At 51.1% G+C, this 24,641-nt stretch overlaps 1 protein-coding gene across 1 annotated transcript; it reads right to left on the minus strand.

Moving 5' to 3' along the window:
* Positions 1-66: 66 nt before the first annotated feature.
* On the minus strand, positions 67-22,870 carry LOC141992980 (vitamin D3 hydroxylase-associated protein-like). The gene is made up of 15 exons (XM_074962321.1): positions 22,661-22,870; positions 21,400-21,513; positions 20,027-20,170; positions 19,069-19,202; positions 17,159-17,365; positions 16,278-16,318; positions 14,529-14,653; positions 13,911-14,036; positions 12,159-12,256; positions 10,200-10,299; positions 8,027-8,070; positions 5,553-5,592; positions 4,347-4,455; positions 3,432-3,577; positions 67-1,115 (listed from the first exon to the last, which is right to left on the minus strand). Exons 1-15 carry the CDS (start codon positions 22,868-22,870, stop codon positions 327-329), a joined length of 2,427 nt encoding a protein of 808 aa, XP_074818422.1. The 3' UTR covers positions 67-326.
* Positions 22,871-24,641: the final 1,771 nt, after the last annotated feature.

Below are 24,641 nucleotides of genomic sequence, written 5' to 3' on the forward strand. Positions count from 1 at the left end.
CTCCCGAGGTTCACAAACCCCACGGGCTCTCGGAATTGCAAACAGGGATTTATTTGGTTTCTCTCTTCGTGGATTCCATGTTGAACAAATGCCCCAGTTCTGTGCTAGGGGGCGCTGTACTATGGGGGGAGGTGCCAACTTTGGGAGTTCAAATGTAGTTCTCGTGACCAAACCTTGGCACTTTTCACAAGAGCTGAGGGGTTGGTTCTGGTGTCCTAATCAAAGGGAGATGTGGGTAATTACATCAGCTGATCCAAATTCTCCTTTCAGCTGCACGTGGTGTTCTTCACTTCTGGTCCCCAATAAGGCAGAGTGCGCCTCATCCATTAGGCAGTTGGCACATCAGTTTGCACGTCATGGTGGGATCGTTGTGTTTCAATGTCCGGTGGGGTTGGTTGTGTTTGCACGTCAGGTTGGCATGGTTGTGTTTCAATGTCAGGGTGGGTTGGTTGTGTTTGCACGTCAGGTTGCATGTCACATTGGGTTAGTTGTGTTTGCACGTCAGGTTGGGAAGGCTGTGTTTGCACGTCAGGTTGCATGTCACACTGGGTTAGTTGTGTTTGCACATCGGGTTGCACATCAGGTTGGATTAGTTGTGTTTGCACATCAGGTTGGCATGGCGTTGTTTCACTGTCAGGGTGGGTTAGTTGTGTTTGCACGTCTGGTTGCACATCAAGGCCGGAGGACTGTGGGGACACGTGCGGTTCCAAGTCAGCTAACAAATCAGTTTGAGGTCCTGTTTTTTGCACATCCGTTTGCAGAGTCATGAGGGAGGCTTCTGTTTGCACATCACTTTGCACGTCAGCGGCCAGATCAGTTTGAGCTAGTGTTCTTTGCACATCCATTAGCATGTTCGTTTGCACGGTCGTGCGGGATGCTTGCGCTTGCATGTCACTTTGCCCCGCTGTATGAGGTAGCGCTCTTTGCACATCATTCCGCAAATCTCTTCCCGCATCAGCCTGGGACCCTCCATGCTGTAAGTTATTCTCAGTTTGCTTTTTCTGCCTCTGGGCCAGTCTCTCCACCTCCTTCATGAACCGAAGGCACAGCTCCTCCTGCCAGGGCAGAGCCACGCACTGCACCGCCACGGGCAGCCCCACGGCTCCTTCCACAGCCTGCGGAGGAGAGAAAAGCAGTGGAATATTATTAGGGACACTCAAAGGACCTGTGCTGCCATGGGGAGCCGGGCCTGTAGACCAGGGGTGGCCAACCTGTGCTCCGGAGCCACATACAGCTCTTCAGAAGTTAATGTGCGGCTCCTTGTCTAGGCACCAGGGCTGGAGTTACAGGCCACAACTTTCCAATGGGCTGGGGGGTTCTCACTGCTCAACCCCTGGCTCTGCCCCCACTCCACCCCTTCCTGGGCCCTCCCCTGAGTCTGCAGTGCCCTCCCTCCTCCCCCCAGAGCCTCCTGCACGCCACGAACCAGCTGATTGGGAGGTGCGGGGAGGGAGGGGAAGGCGCTGATAGCAGGGCTGCCCGTGGATGGGACGTGCTGGGAGCGGGGCTGGGGGGGGGGGGGTTGCTGGGGGGCTGCTGATGTATTATTGGGGCTCTTTGGCAAGGTACATTGGTAAATTCTGGCTCCTTCTCAGGCTCAGGTGGGCCACCCCTGGTCTAGAGCCTCCTTCTCTTTGTGAAAGAAGAACGGAAGGATCCTTCCACAGGACCCGAGGTTGGACTACGGGTACCCCCGTGCAGACATACCCCCTCCAGCTTTAATCTGGCCAGCTCAGGAGCAGTGAAGCTGCAGCAGTGGACACGAGTAATTATCCAGGGTTCTGGGCTGGCTTGTACATCCCACGCTGGAGCATTCATGGCCAGCTCAATGAAAGCTCCCTTGGGTATATCTACATGCACTGCCATCACACCCTGTGATTGCACTGGGGCCAAGAGTGCGGCTGGTAATATGTTAGGCCATGACCCACGTTCCCCAGGGGAGTTGGGTTGCAGGTTATTTTGCCATCAGCAGCAAAGCTAGCCATGAGCTAGTGGGCCTGGCTGTGCATAGGTGGCCACCCGCTAGAGTGCTCTCCAGGACACAGCGGCCTGGCCCACCCCAGGGAAATTTTCCCTGGCCCAGCAGGGACCCTGTCGCAGTGGATCGAGGCGGTAGCCTCTCTGCTGTGCAGAGCAGAATTGGTCCCTGTAGTGGGGCGGCTGCCCCACTCCCGCAGAACAGGGGTTAAAAGCAGCCCTGGAGAGGGCTGCGGCTGGGAAAGCTAGGCTGATTGGGGAAGCAGCCAGCTGTGGCCAGCTCAACTAGGACCCAGCTGGCCCCGATAAGAGGGCTGTGGGCCAGAAGCTGGAGGAGTCTCTCTAGTTCTGGAGAGAAAAGGACCTGGCTGCCTGGGAGAGAAGGGTACCTGAGGCAGAGCAGTGCTGGGGATTAGGGCAAGGGAACTGGGGAGCTCCAGCCTGGTAAAACCCCAGGCTGCAGGCCTTGTTAAAGGCCCAAAAAGGTACTGGGGCTGCAGAGGGGCAGCCCAGGAATAGGCAAAGGCAGCGGGTCCTAACCCCTTGCCAATGATGAGTGGCCATTACAGACTGCAGTCTGCCCCAGTGAGCGGGGGCTAGATGATGACTGGCAGTAGCCACTGAGGCAAGGTGGATTTAGAGGGCTGGGGGTTCCCCTGGGAGGGGGGACCCAGAATGTGGGGGTACTGCAAGGGCAGAACCCAGGATAAGGGGCACTGGGGTCCAGGAGGGACACGGGGCCAGTGGCAGGCGAGACACCGGTCAGGAGGAGGTGCGCCGTATGCTGGAGAGCTAATTCCCAAGACGACCAGCAGGAGGCGCCGCACCAGTGAGTCATTGACTTCGCTACAGGCCCTATCTACCAAAGAGAGAGACAAGGTCTACTGTACAACACTCACAACCCGCAAGGGGACAATAAACTAGAAAGCAACCACCCTGTGATCTTTCAGTAACTCCTTCATTGGGATCGGTATGACAGCATCCATGTCTGTGGATATTAGAACCGTCTATGGCCACCTAAGACATCCCCCGGCTGCCATGGCCCCTCAGAATGCCATCGCAACCTCAAGGCCAGGACTCCAACCCTCCCACTCCAGAAACATAGCTCCCTGCGGCTTGAGCTAAAGGAAAATCGTCATGAACAATATAGAGCCAATGACACACAGTGGAGCAGTTCTGATTCCATTCAGTAGAGGGCAGTGGTGCACAAATACACACTAGCCTGGTCATTATAATGGATTGTTATCTACACGCCATGGTGGACAGTCACCCTTGCTCTGAAACATGTAGACTCTATGGATCTAGGGAATCATTCAGCTGTGAAATCTGCATCTGGCCTGGACAGTTTGCTATCATGAGATACAGCAAGATCTGTCGAAAGAAGGCCTTGCTGCCCCCAAATTCCAACCTGCCTATGCCATAAAACAAAGGGGATTCATCACTGTGAAACTGACCTGTCTCAGTCTCCTATCCCAGGGGTCATCGTAGTGCCCTGTGTAATGCTTCAGATTTTCCTCATCAGCCTCCGTAACGGTGGTGACTGGCACAACCCCGGCAGGGAAGTTTAAGACGTTGTACAACATGGTAGAGGAAACAGCAGCTGGAAATGGGATGCACAGAATATGGTAATAAATCCGGGGCCATATAGGACTCTGTTACTGCACACTAGGATTATCCTGTCAGCAACAGGGCTCGAAGTCAGACCCTCCCGCTCCAAAAGCAGAGACACCTGCCACTTGAGCTAAAGGAGGATTGCACTCAGCTCTTAGCAGTGCAGGGGCCTGTTACATAAGTACCCAATTCTCACTGTCTCCAGGACAAGGCAGTGACACACACCTACACTAGCTGATTGAACGCCGGCACCTTGAGCCTCTAGCATTCTCGGGAGTTCAAATCTTACTTCGGATATCAGTGTATAAAATCTGTAGCCAGCAGGGACTGCCTGGCTGTCAGCTTGCTGTGCAGCGTAGCCCTGGGAACTTCCTGAGAGCAGTAGTGTCTATAGCTACCACCCATCCTATTACAATATAAAATCTGGAGTTCTCTGGGAGGAAGAACCTAACCAGGGGTCTAGTATCCTGACACTGCAAAATCCATGAGAGAAATCAGAATCTATCAGCTTCAAACACAGAATCCATTTCTCCCCACTTTGGGGATCTGGCAAACGGCCTCTCTCTTTATACAATGGCCTGGCTCTGAAGACACCCAACCAGACTGAGATTTAATGGCTTGCACAGTTTTCAGATGCTGGCAAAAACTGGGGAGAGGGGAGAAAGAGTTAATCAAAGGTTCCTGACCCACCAAAGAGGTGGTTTGGTTCAAATTTTGCAGGATGCCTTAGGCCAGTTCTTTCTTGCACTGCAACTTACCAATGAGTCTCCCAGGATACCCCAGGGTGAAGGCAGGGCCTAACACAGGACACAGGACGACATCCAGATCCAGGTCTCTCCATCTGGAGAGGAATTCCCTTCGGTATATCTAGAACAAGGCAGCACCAGGATTGCCCCAATTTGTAGGATGTAATTATAACACTTGGCTTTTCTTCTGAGGATCTGATTGTGTTTTATAAATATTAAGTCCCCACGAGGTGATCTGGGTGAGTAATCTGGAGAAAATAACAGGTGGAATTGACCCCGGTATAGAGGGTCAGAACAACTCTTATGGACCCTATGTCAATGCGGGTTTAGGTAAGATTTAAGTAGCACACAGCTCTTGTGCTTGCTCCTCTGCATGGCATGTTATGAGTTTCACCCTCTGCAAACAGTTTGGAAAATTCTCTTAGATATTCCTTATTCCACACGATTTACCAATTTCTCCAATGCCTAAGTCTTGATCTGCAGATTGTTTGCAAATAGCTTAGTGGGAATATTTGAACTCCCTCCTTTGATCAGTTGATCAAAGACCTGATTGGTTGATCGGTCCCGTGAGATGATTTCTGTTCCTGGATTAGATGATTTGTGTGCAGGGCCTAACTAACAGCCGCGCAAATTTCAAATTGCATATTTGAGGGGATAGTTCTCTGAGCTTCAAAGTTTGCATTGTGGTTGGTTTTAGTTCTGCAATTCGAGATTCACTGTCACTGACTATTTGTGCATAAAATTTCCTTTTGACCTGCACATGCACTAGTAAAGCTTGTTTACTAGAATATTTATGGAAAGTAAACACATAGCATGAACACAGCACAAATATTCAGATACCACTAGGCTAGGCCTGGTAAAAGAGCCTAGTTAGAACAGTTAAAATATTCACAGAAAATTCCCTCTCCAATATATATGGCTGGTAATTTCCTGCTAATGTTCCACGCTGCTGGGACTGCATGCAAACTCTTTGGTGGCATGGAAGATGCTAGCAGAAGCCTAGATGTCCAATCCAGAAGAGCTGAGTTTGCATGTGTCCCAATGGGTGCTGTTGTAGGGTGAAGAGCTTACAGGATTTTGGTTTAAAGGTTGTATCAGTTGATGACAATGCAACTGACAGTGCAATGGCCACTATGAGACTGGGGCAATAGTTCATTTCCTCATTTCCTGTCTGGTTAACAGTGCTTTTTATCTTTTCTATTGAAAAAGTCACATTACCATCAATGCAGCATGCAGCTTCGAGAATTCTTTCGGCGACCTAAAATTAGCCGGACAGAAGAAAGTGACAGAGATTATTGAGCGGGCAGGTGACTGGTTCACTACCAAATTCGGACACAGTGTCTCCATATGGGTGGTGTGTGAATGGATGAAATATCGATAAAGCACAATGCAGTCGCCGTCCAATTTCTTAACACACTGACACCCCCCCTAGATACGCCAGGCAACATAACTCTCTTTTAACACAAAACACACTTCAAATATGTGGGAATTTGGAATGGGCCCAGGAGAATAACTGGGGTCCAAATTTCATAGCTGGCCCGTTTCTGCAAAGGCCTGAACCAAGAGCCTTGATTCAGATAGCCCTGAAATTTGAAGGGGATAAAAAAATGTGGCTCTAGGGGAAAGGGATAGCTCAGTGGTTTGAGCATTGGCCTGCTAAACCCAGGGTTGTGAGTTCAATCCTTGAGGGGGCCATTTAAGGATCTGGGGCAAAAATTGGGGATTGGTCCTGCTTTGAGCAGGGGGTTGGACTCGACGACCTCCTGAGGTCACTTCCAGCCCTGATATTCTATGAACTGTGTAGCTCCTGCAGAAATCTATTGGGTCCTTTAATTTCCAGGAAACTCAGTAGCACCTCGACATAGTAGGTCTAAATTCTTTAAATGATCACTCATCACCAGGGCCCCAATCCTGCAAGGAGCTCAGCGCCTGCCCAGAGCGGCAGTGAAAGCAGAAGGGATCCACACAGGAGCAGGGGTCTATGTGCATGGGGATCTGCTTGCATGCTTTGCTCTTCAACTCTGAGGCCCTGATTTTAGGATCTCTATCTGGCAAAGCACTTATGCACATTTAACTTCAAGCACTACACAATTAAGTCTACCTCAGGCCACGTCTACACTAGAGACCTTACAGTGGCACCGCTGCAGCTGAGCGTCTCCCACTTACATAGTGCTGTCCACACAGGTGCTTCTGTCGGTGACACTCATGTCAGTCAGGGCACTGGTTTTTTCACACTCCTGGCCTACAAAAGTTTTACCAGCAAAAGTGCTAGTGGCGACAAAAGTTACATTGACGTACAGCCACTGCAGTCACTGGATTGCTTTTGCACGTCCACACGACGCTTCTTGCGTTGGCAGTGTGCATTTTCACCAGGAGTTGCACTTGCACCGATTTCACTGTCAGGGTGGGGCACTGTGGGACGGCTTCTGAAAGGCAGCACCCGTCAATGTAAGTGACGAAGCGTCAACACTGACGCTAGGTCGACCTAACTGCATCGACCTAAGCGCTGCGCTTCTCGCGGAGGTGGGGCTATGAAGTCGGTGCAGTGGGCAAGTTACATCGGTGGGAGCTGCATTTTAGATCAACCTAACTCGGTAGCGTAGACCAGGCCTCGGTCTCGTTGACATAAGCCTGTGCGCAAATGCTTTGTTGAGCTGAAAGCGTCATTGAGACTGATCAGGTGAACACAGCCGCCGCTCACCGATTCTCAGCCAGGGTCTTTCTAGTCCACAGGAAGCTGCAACCCTTCTCAGACTCTTTCACCCAGATGTCATGTTTTCCCCTCACTGGAGTGGACATTCTGGGCCAGATCCTGAGCTAGTGCCTGCCTAGCTCCACTGAAGTCAAGAGAGCCGTGCTTATTTACACAAAAGATCTGTCCTTCTGTTTGCCATGCACTTTATAACACACACACTGTACAAGGAACCGATGTGGCCTTATTCACCAATGGGAGAGCTACACAGGGGAATAAGATTTGGTCCATTTTCTTTACACTCTTCTACCCCGTGGATTCCTTGGTTTTTAATTAGAAAACAAGCTTCAAATCGGAAATGTCCCTATATTTTGCTTTGAGAATTTAATTTTTTTCCTCCCAGTTGAATTCCCCCGCAACCCAACCTTGCCTCAGTTTCTCTTCCATTCAACCCCCATCCTTTCTAGACTGCGTTGTGTGTTATGGCAGCTGCTTTTAACGTTGACACAGGGATTCAAAATGAAGCCAGAATAGGAACTTGGACGTGACATAATTAACACAGATCCTAGAGCAATAACTATTCATGGATTATACCCTCCCCCACATCATGCCCTTCTGTGACGTTATGCAAATGAGCAGTCACTGTTCACAGGACTATTCTCCCCAGCAGCTGGTAATAGCAGTTTCCATGCTTGCTCTAAGGATCGCTTGCAACCTTTCAGTTGTATCGATAGGTGGCAGTAGCAACTTCGCAACTGGTTCAAAAGTATTTACAATCCATTCACCCACCCCTGTTGATTCTACACAGAACATAGGTCACAATTCACGGTGATGTCCCAGGAACAATGCCATCAGATGTCAGCCCAGCAAAGTCATTCTGAAGCAAGGAACTTGTGCTGGAAAGATCTTTCTGCTTCTACACGGCTATAAACTGTACTGTGAAATCATCATTTTCTACAGTTACTTGAACAGAATTAAAGTTGAAAAAACCGCCTCTTACCACACTCCACACAGTGCATTCAAATAACTGGAGAATCGAGGGAACTGAAAAGAGACATAAAACCGTCAATGAGCATCATCATCATCGGGAAGCCAGAATCAGGGCAGATCGTCGAGAAAGGTTTTCAGGGGAAGGGGTTCTGCTCAAACAGCTCCAGAGGCACTGATGTGGCACACACCGGGATGCACGTGTTGTCAAGCAAGCACAGACACTGCAAGTGATCCACTAACAAACTTACCATGGGCACAGTCTTTTAGTGACAAAACTGAAGATTATGAATAGGGCCCTACCAAATTCACGGGCCATTTTGGTCAATTTCCTGGCCATCGGATTTTAAAAATCATAAATTTCATGACTTCAGCTATTTGAATCTAAAATTTCATGGTGTTGTAATTGGAGAGGTCCTAACCCAAAAAGGAGTTCTGGGGGGGTTGCAAGGTTATTGTAGGGGGGGAGGGTTGCAGTACGGCTGCTCTGATGCTGACGGCAGCGCTGCCTTCAGAGCTGGGCAGCCGGAGAGCGGCCTCTGCTGGCCGGGAGCCCAGCTCTGACGGCAAAGCCATCACCGCAGCAGTGCAGAAGTAAAGGGTGGCCTGGGATGGTGTTGCCACCCTTCCTTCTGCGCTGCTGCTGACGGGGGGCTGCCTTCAGAGCTGGGCGCCCGGCCAACAGCTGCCGCTCTCCGGCCGCCCAGCTCTGAAATCAGCGAGAAGAGAGGGTAGCAGTACCATGACTCCCCTAAAATAACTTTGTGACTCCCCTGCAACTTCCTTTTGGGTCAGGACCCCCAATTTGAGAAATGCTGGTCTCCCCCGGGAAATCTGTATCATATAGGGTAAAAGCACACAAAAGACCAGATTTCACAGTGGAAGACCAGATTTCACAGTCCGTGATGCATTTTTCATGGCTGTGAATTTAGTAGGCCCCTAATTATGAATGATCTAACTTCATGTATCTTTCCCAAACATTTAATTCTGCAAAATCAAAATACTAACAACGAGACTCTGCTGTGCTTGCACAGCGTGTTACAGCTGAGGATCTCAACATAAGCAGCATGAATCGTTATCCCCACTTTGCTGATGAGGAAACTGAGGCACAGTGATCAGCTGCAGAACTGGGAATAATACTCAGGAATACTGACTCCTACCTGCCTGCTCTAGCCACTCCCTTCCCTTATGGCTGTGGCTTGGAAGAGAATGGAAAACAGTTTACATCCTGCCTGATGGGTGAAATTCACCCCATGCAGAAGGTCAGCACAAACCCTATTACTCACAGAAGTCGCACTTTAGCCCCGGGATAGCTTAGTGCTAGGCTTCTGCCCAAGGGCAAATTTGACTGGCTGAGTATTTAAACCAACCAGAAAAACAACATTAATGTTTAAAGAGCAGCACAAAGAGAGGAAGGCTAGCCCAGGGGCTTGAGATGTTGGAAGAGCTAAACTCAATTCCCAGCTCTGTCACTGACTTCTAGTGTGTCCTTGGGCAAGTCACTTGTCTCAGCTGACCTACAATGGGGATCCCTGCTCTGCCTCCCAGGGGGTTGGGAGGAACTCAGAACTGAAGGTTATGGAGGCTGTGCACATTCCTATATGGAGAGAGGACCACTCCCATTGTTTAGATTTTCCAAGGAGTGTTTCGCTGGACTCCAAAGCCCCATGGATCCATCCCTGTGTCTCTCCCTAGTGTCCATGTCCTGGCTTGCTCACCAACATTTCTGAGTTATTAGTTTGTTCCTAGGCATCTCCTGAATTCAGTGTCTGGTGTGATGGTTCGTGGTTCACACTGATAGTCAGGAATAACGCTGCAGTGAGCTAACTCAGGATGTAAGGTTACAAGCTGGGCTTTAAGCTGGGTTACCATGTTAACCCTTTCCCCGAGCAACTATCCCAAACTGTGTCAATACACTACGTGTTACCCAGAAGGAGATGGTTATACTCTGGGGGCCTGCTTGCTTTTCACTCGCCCTGTGTAAATCAGGAGTAACTGCATTGAAGCCACTCTGAGTGAGAGCAGAACCAGACCTCAAAGGAATTTAGGTGCCTGTCTCCCATTGATGTCCATGGGAATTAGGTGCCTAGCCCTTTTGAGGATCGGGGCCTAAGTCCCCCCTGAGCCAGCTGTGAGTGTGAAACGTGCCCTCTCTCCGGCACTGAAGGGAAGAAGAGGTAACTTACCAGGGGTTTGGTGAGGAAAGCCAGAATCTTCTTCAGGAGAAAGGGGAGTTTGTAGCAATTGATCTGGGAGCAGGAGTTGGGATCCACAGTGTCCAGTTCACTGGGAAGGGAGACAGAAAGGAGGCAGTCAGGATGAGCCATGGGCCTACCCAGTGCTGATTCCTAGCCAGAAGATGTCTGACATTCATTATATAATACGGACCTCAGCTAGCCCCTTTCAGCCAAGGAGATCAACGTTCTTTGCAAACGAGTACACCTAAGACTGAGAGATCCCCTGGAGACCAGGCCAGGCTCCTGCAAAGAGGCAGTCACCAGATCAGCTGACTTGCAGACCTGTGCGCTAGCCACTGCATAAGGTGCAAGAAATAAACTCTCCCCTGTTATTAAGCAAGAGGCTGGAAAAGCCTGCCTCCTAGCCTCCCTGCAGCAGTAGCCTAGGTTATCATGTTACTCTTCTTCATGGCATCACTCAGTGGCACCGGCTGGCTTATTGGCTGGCCCCTTGCCTGGATAAACGCCAGGGTATGCCCAACAGGAACTGGCCCAGAGGTTCTAGTCCAGTGGCAGCTGGTGCCCAGCACAAGTGGTGGGGCTCGAGCAGCGAGCGAAATGACATTCGGCCCCACGCTCTGTGGCCGAACCCCAATAGCCCAGCTGAAGGCCGTATTCCCAGTTCAGTGCTTCCTTCCTCTGCCCCTTGCAGTCTCAGAGTGCGGCTACACCGCACACTAAGCCCAGGCTCTGGCTCAGGTTTCCGCACAAGCCCCACTTCCATCGACACCCACCCATGTGACTCAGGTCTGCAAGTGCTCCAGATCCAGGTCATAAGACCCTGCTTGGGGGGTGGTCAAAGCCCAAGTCCCACTGAGACTCAGGTCCAAGCCCCGTCATTCTGCAGTGTGGACACAGCTCAAGCCACAGAGCTGAGTCAGAAGGTCTGTGTGGTGCAGGATGGACGTGTGAGCACAGCTGGGAGACCCAGGTCCAGAAACTATAAACCCAGGATTACAAAGCGGTGTGGATGCTCAAGCACAGGCTTGGAAACGCTGTGTGTGTAGTGCAGACATACCTAAGGCTCCATTTTAGTCACGGGTATTTTTAGTAAAAGTCATGGACAGGTCATGGGCAGTAAACAAAAAGTCACCGCCCGTGACCTGTCCATGACTTTTAATAAAAATACCTGTGACTAAAACTTGGGCAGGGGACCGTAGGTGCTCTGGGGGGGGGTTGTCCGGGATGCCACGGGTGCTGGGGGAGGTGGCCTGGGACCCCTGCTGGTGCTGGGCAGGGGGGTTGGCGGGGCTGACAGGAGCTCCCTCCCTGGCTCCACGTCCCTGCAGCTCCTAGATGGTGGAGGGGCACGAGCACCTGCTACAGCAGCTCCCATTGGCCGGGAACTGCAGCCAAAGGGAGCTGCGGGGGCAGGGCCTGCGGGTGTGGGCAGCACAGAGCCCCCCCAGCCCCTCCACTGCCTAGGAGCTGCAGGGCTGTGCCAGTGGGAGCCCCCCCACCACAAGGTAAGCACCCCCCTGCACGCCCAACCCTGTGCCCCTAGCCCTGAGCCCCCTCCCACACACCCAAACTGCTGCGCCTCTAGGCCAGGCAGCTCAGCGCCCCAGCACCTCTGGGCTTGCTGCACCAGGTATGAGTGTAAAAAAACATTGCTTGAGCCCCGGCACCTCTTTCATTACAAATTAAGCACTACCTCATTGGTGGGGCTTAGCTCCACCGGCCTGTCAGGACCAGCCCCTCCTCTAGCAGATCCGGCCCACATTCGCCCCGCTGGAAGCAGGCAGGACTCCATGGAAGGCAGAGCAGACAGGCCCGCAGCACTGCTAGGCAATGGTCCCGGGTGCCTGTTGCTCTTTCACTCACTCCAGGGCTTCGTTGTGGAGACCCAGCCTGCTGTCACTAGCTCCACCCGCCCCGCTGCGCATGGGCACGCTAGGTCACACTTACAATTTCTCAAGTAAAGCCGCGCCGCCATCGGCAAACAGGCCCTTCATGAAGAGCTCGTTCATGACGTAGTCGATCCGGGGGGGGATGAACGGGATCAGCTGGGTGAAAGACGAGGTGGTTCATAAACCAGGGGACAATACTTCCTTGCGATTACTTATATTCTGGTAGAATCCAGAGGCCCCAATTGAAATCAGCGCCCCGCTGCGTTGGGCGCTGTACGTACACATGGTAAGAGCCAGTCGCTGCCCCAAAGGACTTGCAGTGCAATCTGAAAGGTCCTAAGGGATGTAGGCAACCCAATCCTGTTGCAGTGCAGCCCTTGCACTTACAATCAAACTACACTGGACAAATAACTGGGCGAAGGAAGAGATCAGGGGATTTGCCTGGCAGAGCCAGGAATTAAACCCAGATCTCTGGAGTGTCACTGCAGTGCTTTCTTCACAAGACCACCCTACCTCCACGTAGCCAAGATCTGCAGTACAAACAGGACTCTCACTCAGCACCCATCTTCACCCGGGACACTTCTAAGGGTGCAAGTCGCATAGTAGCCCATAATATTATCATCATTTAACTCCTGCCTAGGCTAATTTTCTAGATGACATGAACACACCTAGGAGTGTAATAATGCTTATCAATGGCTGTGGGGTTTTTTTAAGAGTTCCTGCATAACATGGGTGTAAATACTTAGATTTTAAAAGAAAGTGGAGAGGAGAGGAGAGGAGAGGAGAGGAGAGGAGAGAAAGCTTTTCCTGTTTTCTTTTATTCAATTTATCCTTTTTCTTTGACATTTTGTCTTACTAAAAGTCATACTGTACAGCATCTTCTAGCCAAAGAACCAAAAGCACCCTCTAAAGGTCTGATTAGCCTCCTTTTACAGCCGAGGCCCAAAGAACATAAGTGATTTGCCCAAAGTCAAAAGGGAAGTCCACAGAGAGTCAGGTGCAACTCCCAGTTTCTTAGTCACTAAAACCATTTTGCCAAAGGGTAAAAGCAACACCAAAACACATAGGATCAGGTCCTTTGCTGGCAAAAATAAAACCAGCGTAGCTCCACTGAGGTCACCAGTTTACTCCAGCTGGCCCACAAGTCCTACATAAATACTGTGTTTGTTTTTGTTTTTAAAATTCAGAGCAAAAGATACTCCAGACTTTAGTGGGGCCAGGTGACACAGAAGAATTACTGAGAGCGTCCGTCTGTTCCCCAGAACAACTTACCTGGTAGCCTGAAAGTGGATGAATAATTTACATCCAATGGAGAGACTACACAGCACAGATATGAGTACAGTAGAAATACCTAGACAGAGTCTTAAACGCTAATATGCAGGAGGAAGTCTGAGTGCTACCTTTGAATGGAAAGGAGAGAAATTAGAGCTGGCTGAAGATGTCTTTTTCCATCGAAAAATGCCATTTTATCGAAACTGAAATTCCACAGGAACATGCTGATTTCAACCAAATTTTGCTTTTAAAAGTATCAAAATGAAGCATTTCAAGAATGTTGAAGTGTATTTTAAAATTTAAAAACCACATGCCAAAAGTCAAAACGGAAACGACACTGAAATTGAAAATTAAACAAAACACCAATTGAGCTGAAGCAAAGTTTTCAAGAGTTTTGTTTCATAGGAAGTGTTGAAATTTCGGTTTTTCATTCTGGTTCAGGAAAAAATATTTTTCTGAAATGTCGGATTCATGCAGTTACATGGACTATGTGAATGAATCTGGCTATGAACAAACAGGCTGGTGCCACTGAACATACCATGTGTCCAGCCTCCTGCAGCAGCATCCTGGTTTCATGCACAGCCCGTCTCATGCAAGGAGGTAGCAGGAAATAGCCATCCGTGTCATAGTACCCGATCCGAAGGGGGGTGGAACTGGAGTACACCTGAAAGGAGACATACCTGTCCTTAACGTCTCTAGAACTGTGGGAAAAATGGGATTAAACCACTATCGACCAGACTCTTCCCAGCTGGAACTAATGATGGCAAACCTTCACCCTCAGCCCAATCCTAGGAGGTTTTGATTCCCTTCTCCCAACTCAAAGATCCTGTCCCCAGTGGGTTCTCTCTCCCAACAAGCCCTCTGGTTGTGATTCCATCATGGGTGCTCAGCTCTGTTTTTCTCTCTGTCTCCGAGGCTCTAGCCAACAGCCTCCTTCAAGCCCCACACATTCCAGGGCCTCCCCATGTCAGAGGGTCCCCAGAGGATGTTCTCCCACACCCTGACCCCAAGGATACCAGGTCGTAGGATGTGAAGACGTTGGCCAACTAAGCCAACATCATCACGGCTTTTTAGACCACAACGTAAATTTCAGCAAAAGAAGGAGCCTAATCAGTGTGACTGTCTAATGTTAATTGGTCACCATTCAATGACCTACCTTCTCGTCGAAGGGCAGGGGTGGCACGGTGGGGTCCAGGCGGAACATGTCGTCACACAGGAGCGCTCTCATGCACAGAGCCAGGCTGTCCACGTCCCTCGCCATTGGCCCGACCATTCCTGTAACTGGAGTAAAAGAACACACGTGCAGCTAACCACTAAGCCAAATGTTTGAGCTCCACCCAAGGTAGCCAGGTGTATCAAGGCCAGGTATGCCTGTAGCATACACACCAGTCTCCATGTCTGTCTACAGTTGTGATAATAGAGGTAAATTAATATTTTGAAGATCTAGAATGAACTGTGTAGCTCATTGAATAAGAAACTCCATTTATGTCTAAGTTTGACCTCCTCATGTGCACTCTGCCCATATAGCATCTCTGATGGAACTGCTCCTAAGGTACCAAATCTCGGAGAAAGAAGGAACCCACCCACCCCCCTGCACGTGCGCGCGCTCACACACACACACACACACACACAGAAAAGCATTTCCTCCCCCTCCAAAATGTGGATAAGGTCCAAGTTCAAGGTCCCGGGGGCAGAGCTGTGAATAGTTAGCCCGGCATGAATAAAGGGCTTTCTATGGTCTAATAAGGGGCTGTCACAAAACAGGTCTGCCTGAGTGAGGACTGGAGAAATTGACCCGCTGAGCCTGTCCCAGAGCTGAGCCAGGGAGGGACACAGCAAGAAGTCCGTGGGTCAGGGGGGCAGAAAAGAGAGTGTATGGGAAGAGAGCGCCTTTCTTGAAGGGCTAGGGAGCATGGATGGGAAGAGGGGCTATTCCTAGGAGTACTGTGTCCAGTTTTGGGCCCCACACTACAAGAAGGATGTGGATAAATTGGAGAGAGTCCAGTGAAGGGCAACAAAAATGATTAGGGGTCTGGAACACATGACTTATGAGGAGAGGCTGAGGGAACTGGGATTGTTTAGTCTGCGGAAGAGAAGAATGAGGGGGGATTTGATAGCTGCTTTCAACTACCTGAGAGGTGGTTCCAAAGAGGATGGTTCTAGACTATTCTCAGTGGTAGAAGATGAGAGGACAAGGAGTAATGGTCTCAAGTTGCAGAGGGGGAGGTTTAGGTTGGATATTAGGAAAAACTTTTTCACTAGGAGGGTGGTGAAACACTGGAATGCTTTACCTAGGGAGGTGGTAGAATCTCCTTCCTTAGAAGTTTTTAAGGTCAGGCTTGACAAAGCCCTGGCTGGGATGATTTAATTGGGGATTGGTCCTGCTTTGAGCAGGGGGTTGGACTAGATGACCTCCTGAGGTCCCTTCCAACCCTGATATTCTATGATTCTATGATTCTAGGGACAGCGGAAGTTTTGGTGGATCTGAGTCCCAGTCACTATATCCCACCTTTGGCTGAAACTTGCACTTAAATGAGCATTTCCCAGATTTCATATCCAACTGAGTGGCTCACCATCGAGGTAGGACAGTTTCCATTATAATTAGTATTTCTTTGCATTACAGTAGAACCCAGAGGCCTCAAGCGGAGGTCGGCTTTGTACAAGACAGACCGTAAACTCTTTGGGACAAGGGACTAAGTAGGCAAGAGACAAAGGAAGGGTTATTACCTCCACTTTACAGATGGGGAACTGCGACACCAAGAGGTGAAGTGTCCTGCCCAAAGTCACCCAGGGATGGAACCCTAAATGCCTGTGTCCCAGTCTAGTTCCTCTCGGAGACCCTCACCGTGGTTAATATCTGTTGCCAGAGGTTCAGACCGAAAAGGTAGTTGAAAAAATGGCTCACCTGTTTGGACGTAACTGACAGGGCCGCTAGCTCCGGAGGGATTATGGGAGATAGAAATAAACAAACACATAAATACTGTGGATAACAATAGAAGGCATTTGAAGGGGGAAGGGGGGACAGGCAAGAGAAATAGATTTAATATCTGTCAGCAGATCAACTGCCAAGTTTAGTGATAAGGGAGAAACCCACCCAGTTGTGGGATGAATCAGCTTACAGCTGACCCAGCACCTAGTGAAATCAAGGGAAAGGCTCCTATGGATTTCACTGCCTACTGGATCACCTTTAATGAGGAAAGGCCAATCCCTTTTCTGCACAGATAATCTGGAAATATACAGTGCCCCTCTCAATGGGGTAACCACTGAGAATGGAAGGGGAGCAGCTCAGCGTTAGCCCCTCCGCCTAATCCACTAGGGTCCTATTCTCCACCACAGGATACAGATCTGGGTCCCAAATGAAGCCGCTGGCAGTTACTCATACCCTGCAAGGCAGAATTAAGTCCCAAGGAGTTTAAAACAAGACCTGCCCATGCAGGCCCCAATCCAAAGATCACTGAGACCACTTGGAGTCTTCCCAATGATTTCAGTGGCATTTGGACACAGCCTTTCAAGGTCTGTGATGATACTCAGAGAGAGGGGGCTGGGTTTTCAATAGGCTTGGATTTGATTCACAAGGCCGAGGACCAGGCTGGCTTTGGGCAATGGGTTTTCACCCCCAGTGGCAGCAATTCAGGGTGGGGGGTACTTGGTCTCAGCACATGCTGTGCCATGGAAGCTCCTTGTTACCTGTGAGGGGCTCTGCAGAAATCAACAATCAGTCCCTTGTCAGTGCCGCAGAAACCAACGCAGCCCTTCGGCCAGCTGGGAACAGGTCTCAGCACTTACCTCAGCCTGTTGCCCGTCGGCTTGAGCCCGCACAGCCCACAGAAGCTGGACGGCAGGCGGATGCTCCCACCTATATCTGTCCCAAAGCCCAGGATGGACCCTCCTCCAGCGATCAGCGCCCCCTCCCCTCCGGAGGAGCCACCGGGGCTTTTTTTGTGGTTCAGCGGATTCACCGTCTGGCCGAAGATCAAGTTGCTGCAGTCGTAGCTGAGCGAGATGGAAAGCATCAGTCAGTTAATAGAAGTGAGCTCAGTTCCCTACATCACATTCCCTTCTCTAGTGCTGAAGGACACGCAGGCCTGCTTAACCTCTCACCTTCCGGGGACATGTCTGAAGTGACTACAGCACCCAAATCTCAGCTCAAAAGACCATTGAAGCTGACGGGCAAAAGAGCCCAGCAGATCATCCGAGACCAAATGTCCTGACTCCTACTTCAACAGTGATCTCAATAAAGGGTGACAACCACAGGCCACTCGCTACTGGTGAATAAGGTACAACGCAGCTCACAACTGGAGAACAATGGCGGGGGGCGGGGGGGTAGAAGTTTGGATCTCCATTATGCCCCTGATCCACATACAATATAGTCCTTTATTGACAGGGCCCTACCAAATTCACAGTCCATTCTGGTCAATTTCACGGCCATAGGATTTGAAAATTAGTCAATTTCACGTTTTCAGATGTTTACATCTGAAATTTCACAGAGTTGTAACCAACCCAAAAGGGGATCACGGGGGATTGCAAAGCTGTTGTAGGGGGTCACAGGATTGCCACCCTCATTTCTTGCAGCCCCGGAGCTTCCTGCACCTGGAGGAGGTTCCCGGAGGTGGAGGTGGGTCTGATCTCCCCATTTCTGCTGGGAGCGCCCCAGCCAGGGTCTCCCAGCTGCTAGTCTTGGCCAGTGGTGGATTAACCATGCCCAGGAGCTCCGGACCATTTGGGGGCACCCCGAGCCCAGCTCTGGGACTGCTGCAGCACAGAAGTGAGGGTGGTACCACCCTCACTTCTGCACTCCCTCTGGAGGTGGGTCTGATCTCCCCACCGAGAGCAGTAGTGTAGGGGAAGGACAAGTCATGTCCCACCGCATCCCGCCCGGACTAGCAGCTAGGAGCCCCCAGCTGGGGCACTCCCAGCAGTACGGGGGAGATCAGATTTCACAGGGAAGGACTTATTTCACGGTCCATGACCCGTTTATCATGGCTGTGAAATTGGTAGGGTCCTATCTGTTGGAGAGCAGTAACCTCAGCATATTTCTCCTGCATAGGTGCCTGGACTATTGCAGCTGATGGCACAACAAGAGAACTGCATGGAAATTTCCTCCCAGCGGGAGCTGCCGGAGCCCTTGCTGCTGCCCTGTGTGAGCATTTCTGAGGTAAACGCAGGAAGGGGGAGCAGGGCCTGAGCCACCCCAAGTGCACAGAGTTACTAAGAGCCGTGTAGCTCTCGCTCAGCCCTTTCCATCAGCACCTTCCTGAAGCAAAATCCCCAGCAGCGCTGGGAAGGCTCTCTGGTGGGGTGAGGGGCACCCTACACTGAGCACAGAAAGAAGGGATACATTAACTTCCACTGGATCTTGAATGTTCACGGTCCAGTTGGGACCACCTTGCTGCTGAGAGAAGTCCCAGAGAAGACAATGGCCCAGTTCCTCAGAGGTTATTAGGCGCCTAACTCCCATTGATTTCAACTCATGTTAGGTGCCTAAATACCTTTGGATCTGAGCCAACATGATTAGTCACACGGGCAAGGCAATGACAGTCTGGCCTTTGGAGTTTCTCTCTCTCACTAAGCACTGAGAGCCAGATTTGAAGGCTACTGGAGTCAATAGCTGTCTTTCCACCCTCCCACACCGATCGCCACGGCAGGGGGATATAGAAAAGTAGCAATCTTTGTCACGAGGAGAACCGGCCAATTACTTGATCAAGCACTGGGAGATGTTGGTTTTCACAAACGGAATGGCCCCCTGGTTCTTCAGCACCTTCACTAAGACGCTGTCCTCTTGCTCCGGGTAGCCGAGGTACTGTCCCAAGCCACAGGTGGAGACGTGACCCTTGGAACGGGGGCAGACACAGAGCATGTTAGATACATGGGACTGACACCATGGTCACCACGAATGAAACCTCTGAGCCCTGATGTGAGGGGTGGAAACGGACAGGCAGCTGCCTCCCCGTGTCCTCTGGTACGTGGCCACTAATGATGATACAAGGGCTGGCAGCTCCATTGAAGGTCCTCCTCTCTCTCCTCGGGGTCATATTTCTGAGCGATTTCCCCCACATGTCCTGACTGCTCTCCAGTCCTAGCCATGGACTAGGCTATGGACTGGAGAGCAGTGTGACACCCCGTTTTGCCCCCGCAGCCCTCTGCAAGTCACCCCCCTCTGATATCTCCACACCCCTCAAGGCAGCTGACTCAATCGATCACAGGGATCTTTCTGCCAACCTGGCCTTGATGCTGTTTCGGTGCAGTCTCATTGCACTCACACTCTGATGGCAGAGCCATAATCAAGCTCACCGATACTTCAGGGCTGAGCCAATACTTTTAATGAAGTGTAATGACACTGTAATGAATCCACAGCCACATGGAACTTCACAGCATCAGTAGGGATAGAACTCAGACCCCCTGCTCCAAAAGCACAGCCCCTTACCCATTGAACTAAAGGAGAATCTCTGATCACTGGCAGCAGCATAGAGCTTTTGACACATATGAACAGTTTCACTTCTATCCAGCAGAGGGCAGTAGTGCACAGCCACATGAACTATTGCTCTTTATACCTCTCAATACAGTGGTCCATGTATTTTATTACCAACCCCAACGTATTGCACTCCCTTATCTCAACATGACATGCGTCTTTAAAAAAAGGAAATACAGAAGCACCTCATATCCAATGGGATCCTTGATACTGACAGGAACACCATATAACGATCCTTTCTTCTTTTGCGTCCTCACTTCCTGGAGCAGGTGCACACACTCCTGAATAAAATCTGTCACACAGTTCACGTCCTGGTTCACTTCTAAGGCCTTGCCGAGGAACCACAGGAGGGAAAGAAAGGGTCATTCACCTCTTTAGACTTTTAATTCACCCTGCATCTGAGTTTATGCTTTATAACTAAGGAAGAAAAGCAAAACCTTGTACCCAGGTCTACGCTGGAAAGTTGTTTCTGATTAAGGTAGGGTGTTAGTTAAAGTGCAATAGCTATTCCTGATTAACTCCAGGTGTGGACACTCTTATTCTGAAACAAGAATGCCTTATTGTGTTTCATGGCATAGAAATAGAGAAGTTAGATAAAAAAAACACAAAATACTTTTGCTGCAAGGTTACAATGTAACACAACTTTACTTCTCAGAATTCAGACCCATAACACACACACACAAGAATGCAAAAAACAAAAAACAAAAAACTCAACAACAGAGAGAGACAAAACAGGCTGCTCCTTAAAACAAAAAGGCACAACTCACTCCACCTTACTCTATCTGGCTAGCTGCAGACTGACTGCTGCTGCATGCTAGGCAGGTCTTATGCTTCCCTACAGAGCCCCCTAGTGTGCAAGAAGGACGAGGAAAACCTGGCACCGAAGAGACGAACAAATTTATTTGAGCATCAGCTTTCGTGAGCTACAGGTCACGTCATCGGATGCAAAACCTGAGAACTTAAAGTGATAGATCACAATTTTCAGTTTTCAATACCCCACAGAACAAGACATTCTGTCTCTGGAATAAGCATTTCCACCCAGGGACCTAATCAGGAACAATTTTGTGTGTAGACAGACAAGCCCTAAGTGGCATTGGTCCAGGCAAAACTCCCAACAAATCTACAGGGGAAATTTGCCCTAGTGCAGAGGGCCAGCCCTAGATCTAACCAACTCTGATAACTTACTTCAAAGAGAAATGTTAAGCAAACCATCCCAGTTTATCCTAAATCTAGCACCAGTTATTGTTATTGTATCTGTTAGAGTAGGCCTGGAGGACCCAACCAAAATCAGGGCCACCCATTGTGCTAGGCACTGTTCAGACACATAATGCATCAGTCCCTGCCTGGAAGATCTTACAGACTAAATAGCGAGTTAAAGGGAGCGTTATAATCCCCATTTTACAGTTGGTTAGCAGAGCTCAAGGCAGGTTAATTCATTTGCCCAAGGTCACACAGGGAGATGTGTGTCAGAGTCTACAGTTGAAGCCAGATCACCTGAGTCCCAATCCAGTGCTTTAACCACATCCTTGTTCTCCTGAAGAAGGAATGAGTTCCTCACCTTGTCCATGTATGTGTAGAGGACACTCTCTGGTGTCAGGGAACCTTCCTTCAGTTTCTTGACCAGCTCAATAAGCGGCAGAGAGAGGATGCGACTGGCCTGTACCTCTGGGTTCTGCAAGGTGTAGTAGATACATGGCAATTATTGTGTAGAGCACAGAGCAGGTGAAAACTTTCAATCAGTTGTTTCCCCCCTAAATATTTCCCCCTGTTTTCTGACCAGCCCTCACAAAGAATTGCCCCCCACTTCCGGGGTCAGCTTCTCTCTCTATCTTGTCTCTGGGTTTGCGATTCCCATCGACATCTGAAGACCTGTGAATTCAAGACAGTTGCATTTCATTGCAAAGATGGTCAAATTCCACCCAAGCCCAAAAAAAGAACAAAATCTGCAAGATTTCCTGTTTTCATTCCCAAACGGTTCTAATTTCTGAGCAAACAGCTGCTTTTCCCCCCAATGCTGTCCCAGGAAATTTGGCTGAAAACACAAACAAAATCAGTTTTTACATCACTGCAGTATAGGGTATATGACACATAGACGCTCATTTGCAAGTTTCCATGCCGAATGTGGTCTGGACTTATTGCTAAGGATCTCTTGCTGCTACATTATTTATAGCTGCGTAGCTCAGAACTGTTAACTTGAGATGCGGTCTGGTCTATGACGCAATGCATTACATCAAATTCAGCCAGCTCCACCAGCGCCAACTGCTACCGGCAGGGTGCACGGTAAAGTCGAATTTCATGTAACCCATAAAAAAGAATGAGCTCAGGGTCTCCCCAGGTGGTAGGTCACTGCGTAGACAGGAGATGGGGCTGTAGCTCAGACAGCATTCAAATGAGTTCACTGATTCTGACATACCAGGTTGCAACTCAGCTAAACAGTCTGGGGTTATGTAGGAGACTTGCAAATAATTTAGGGTCTGATCCTGTTGCCCTTAAGATGAGCAGTTCCTTATTCCGTGAGTGGGGCTAGCAAGCTTGGAGCCGTCCTGGGGTCCTGGATGATCAGGGGACAAAGCAAATCTCACGCTGGGAGACAGGTCTGTGTGCTGTGGGGTGAGGTTGACAGCTAAGCCCCCTCTGTGCAGGAGATTATAAAGGAAACTTTTTGGGCAGAAGTCACAAGACTTCAGGGATCATTCATTCTCCCGGCTCTGAGGGGAGTTTCTTTGCAGCTGGACCCAGGACATATATATGTGAGATTGTTAATGAGATGAGCGTGCATGATCCTTTCTGAGGATGAGAGGAATACCCAGATGTGTCACCTCTTGTTTGAACTGCTGGACAGCTTCTTCCATCTGTCCCAGGGCGCGCACTCGGTTCCTCCTCGCCTCCTGCATCTTCTGCTGCACCAGCTTCTTCACCATCCACTTGAGCACCAGGAAGGCCACGGTGGAGCTGCAGAGCAGGACGGAGATAACGCTGGGATCCAGCTCCACCTCCGGCAGCAGCTGCCGCATCTTCTCGGGGATCATAGCGAGACGGGCCTCACCAGCTACCAGGGCGCCCTAAAATCGACAGGGCCAGTAAGGAGGGGCCGCTTCGGAGCCATTCGAATACCACCCATGATCAGCCACCAGCAGCACAGACCACGACCGCTGGAGCGAAAGGAGGGTCAGAAAATGGAAGCGCTGGATGTTGGTGCTTCTCAAGGGGTCTCGCTTTAAGGCCCTGCTTTCCCAAAGGGCCTAGGTCCCTGCTACAGCAGGGCTGTGGGAGTGGGGACATTTTGCAGGGCCTTCCTGCCAGGAGGAGCTCTGCAAGGTGCAGCCACGCGGCCGGTAAGATCCGTTCCCCTCACCCCACGCCCTGGTGTCCTGTCGCTGCAGGATCTGATCAGCCTCCATTGACAGGAGTGGGAGCTACTGGTGGGAGAAGTGGGCCCCAGGCTGAGCAGCAAACCAAAGGTCAGCCCACTGCACCAGGCTGGCTTAGGTGGCCTGCTGGGGCGGACACTAGGGGCCCAATCCCCTGGGGGGTTTAACTCCCAGCAACATCAGACAAAGAGGAAGTAGGCGGGAATTCAAACCCTGCACCTTCCCATCCTTGCTCCTTCCCTGCACTCCCCCATCCATCCCCACCCCCTTCCTCGCTCCTTCTCTGCACCCCATCCCCCTACCCCATCCCCCTACAACCCCCCACACCTCCACCCCATCTTCACTCCTTCCCCAGACTCCCTCACATCCCATCCCCCTTCCCTCCCCCACTCCCATTCTTCCCCGCACCCCATTCCCCCACCCCATCTCCTTCCCCTCAGCCCCCACAGCCCACCCCATCCCCCCTCCTTCCCCTCAGCCCCCACACCCCACCCCATTCCTCCTCCTTCTCCACAGCCCCCACACCTCCACCCCATCTTTGCTCCTTCCCCAAACTCCCTCACACCCCATCCCCCTTCCTTTCCCCACCCCCATCCTTCCCTGCACCCCATCCCCCCCAACCCATCTCATGTCCCCTCCTTCCCCACAGCCCCCCCACCTCCACCCCATCTTCATTCCTTCCCCAAACTCCCTCACACCCCATCCCCCTTCCTTCCCCCACCCCCATCCTTCCCTGCACCCCATTCCCCCACCCCCTCTCCTTCCCCACAGCCCCCACACCCCATCCCATCCACCTCCTTCCCCGCACCTCCCCCCCACACCCAACCCCTTCCTCCTTCCTACCCTGCACCCTCCATCCCCCCTCCCTGTACCCCCATCTCAGAGCCAGGAGCAGCACATTGACCTCTCTGTTGGGGGGCGTTCCAGGCTCTCTCCCTATTTCCCCTCAGGCTACGCCTTGCTTCTCTCTCTCTTCAGCTCATCTTCCCGCCCCTGCTCCCCAGGCCCCGTCCCTCCCATCGCTCTGCCCCCTCATCGCTGCCTGGCCCCTCGTGCGCAGCGCAGGGGGACCCCGCCGCCCTGGGCGTTGCCTTCAGCCTCCCGCCAACTGCCCACTTCCAACTGCCATTCCCCGGGGCCGCGGAACCTCCCGGGGCCAGCCCCCTGCCCCCTCAGCCAGGGGCTCGCGCTCCCTGAAAGGCAGGGGGGGCCCCCGATCGCGCCACAGCTATCCGCTTACATCCAGCACGCGGCGCAGCACTGCCTGGGGTGGAGAGGCCCAGGCTACGTCCAAAACAGCAACCCCGTGGAAGCGAGTCTCGGAGCCCCGTCAACGGACTCCAGCTCGCGCCACCGGGCTGAAAACAGCCGTGTGGGCATTCCCACTCAGGCGGGAGCCCGGGCTCCCAGACCCAGCCGCCTCGCAGGG

This window comes from Natator depressus, chromosome 8 (genome assembly GCF_965152275.1).
Source record: "Natator depressus isolate rNatDep1 chromosome 8, rNatDep2.hap1, whole genome shotgun sequence".
In the NCBI taxonomy this organism is placed as follows: Eukaryota; Metazoa; Chordata; order Testudines; family Cheloniidae; genus Natator; species Natator depressus.

What these genes read in the sequence shown, in the direction of transcription:
- LOC141992980 (XM_074962321.1), bottom strand. Translation starts at nt 22,870, where the DNA reads ATGATCCCCGAGAAGATGCGGCAGCTGCTGCCGGAGGTGGAGCTGGAT. An exon ending in ATCTCCCAGTGCTTGATCAA is followed by an intron (nt 17,366 to 19,068) that starts GTAATTGGCCGG and finishes CATCTCGCTCAG; the next exon opens with CTACGACTGCAGCAACTTGA. An exon ending in AATGCACTGTGTGGAGTGTG is followed by an intron (nt 5,593 to 8,026) that starts GTAAGAGGCGGT and finishes GGCTAATTTTAG; the next exon opens with GTCGCCGAAAGAATTCTCGA.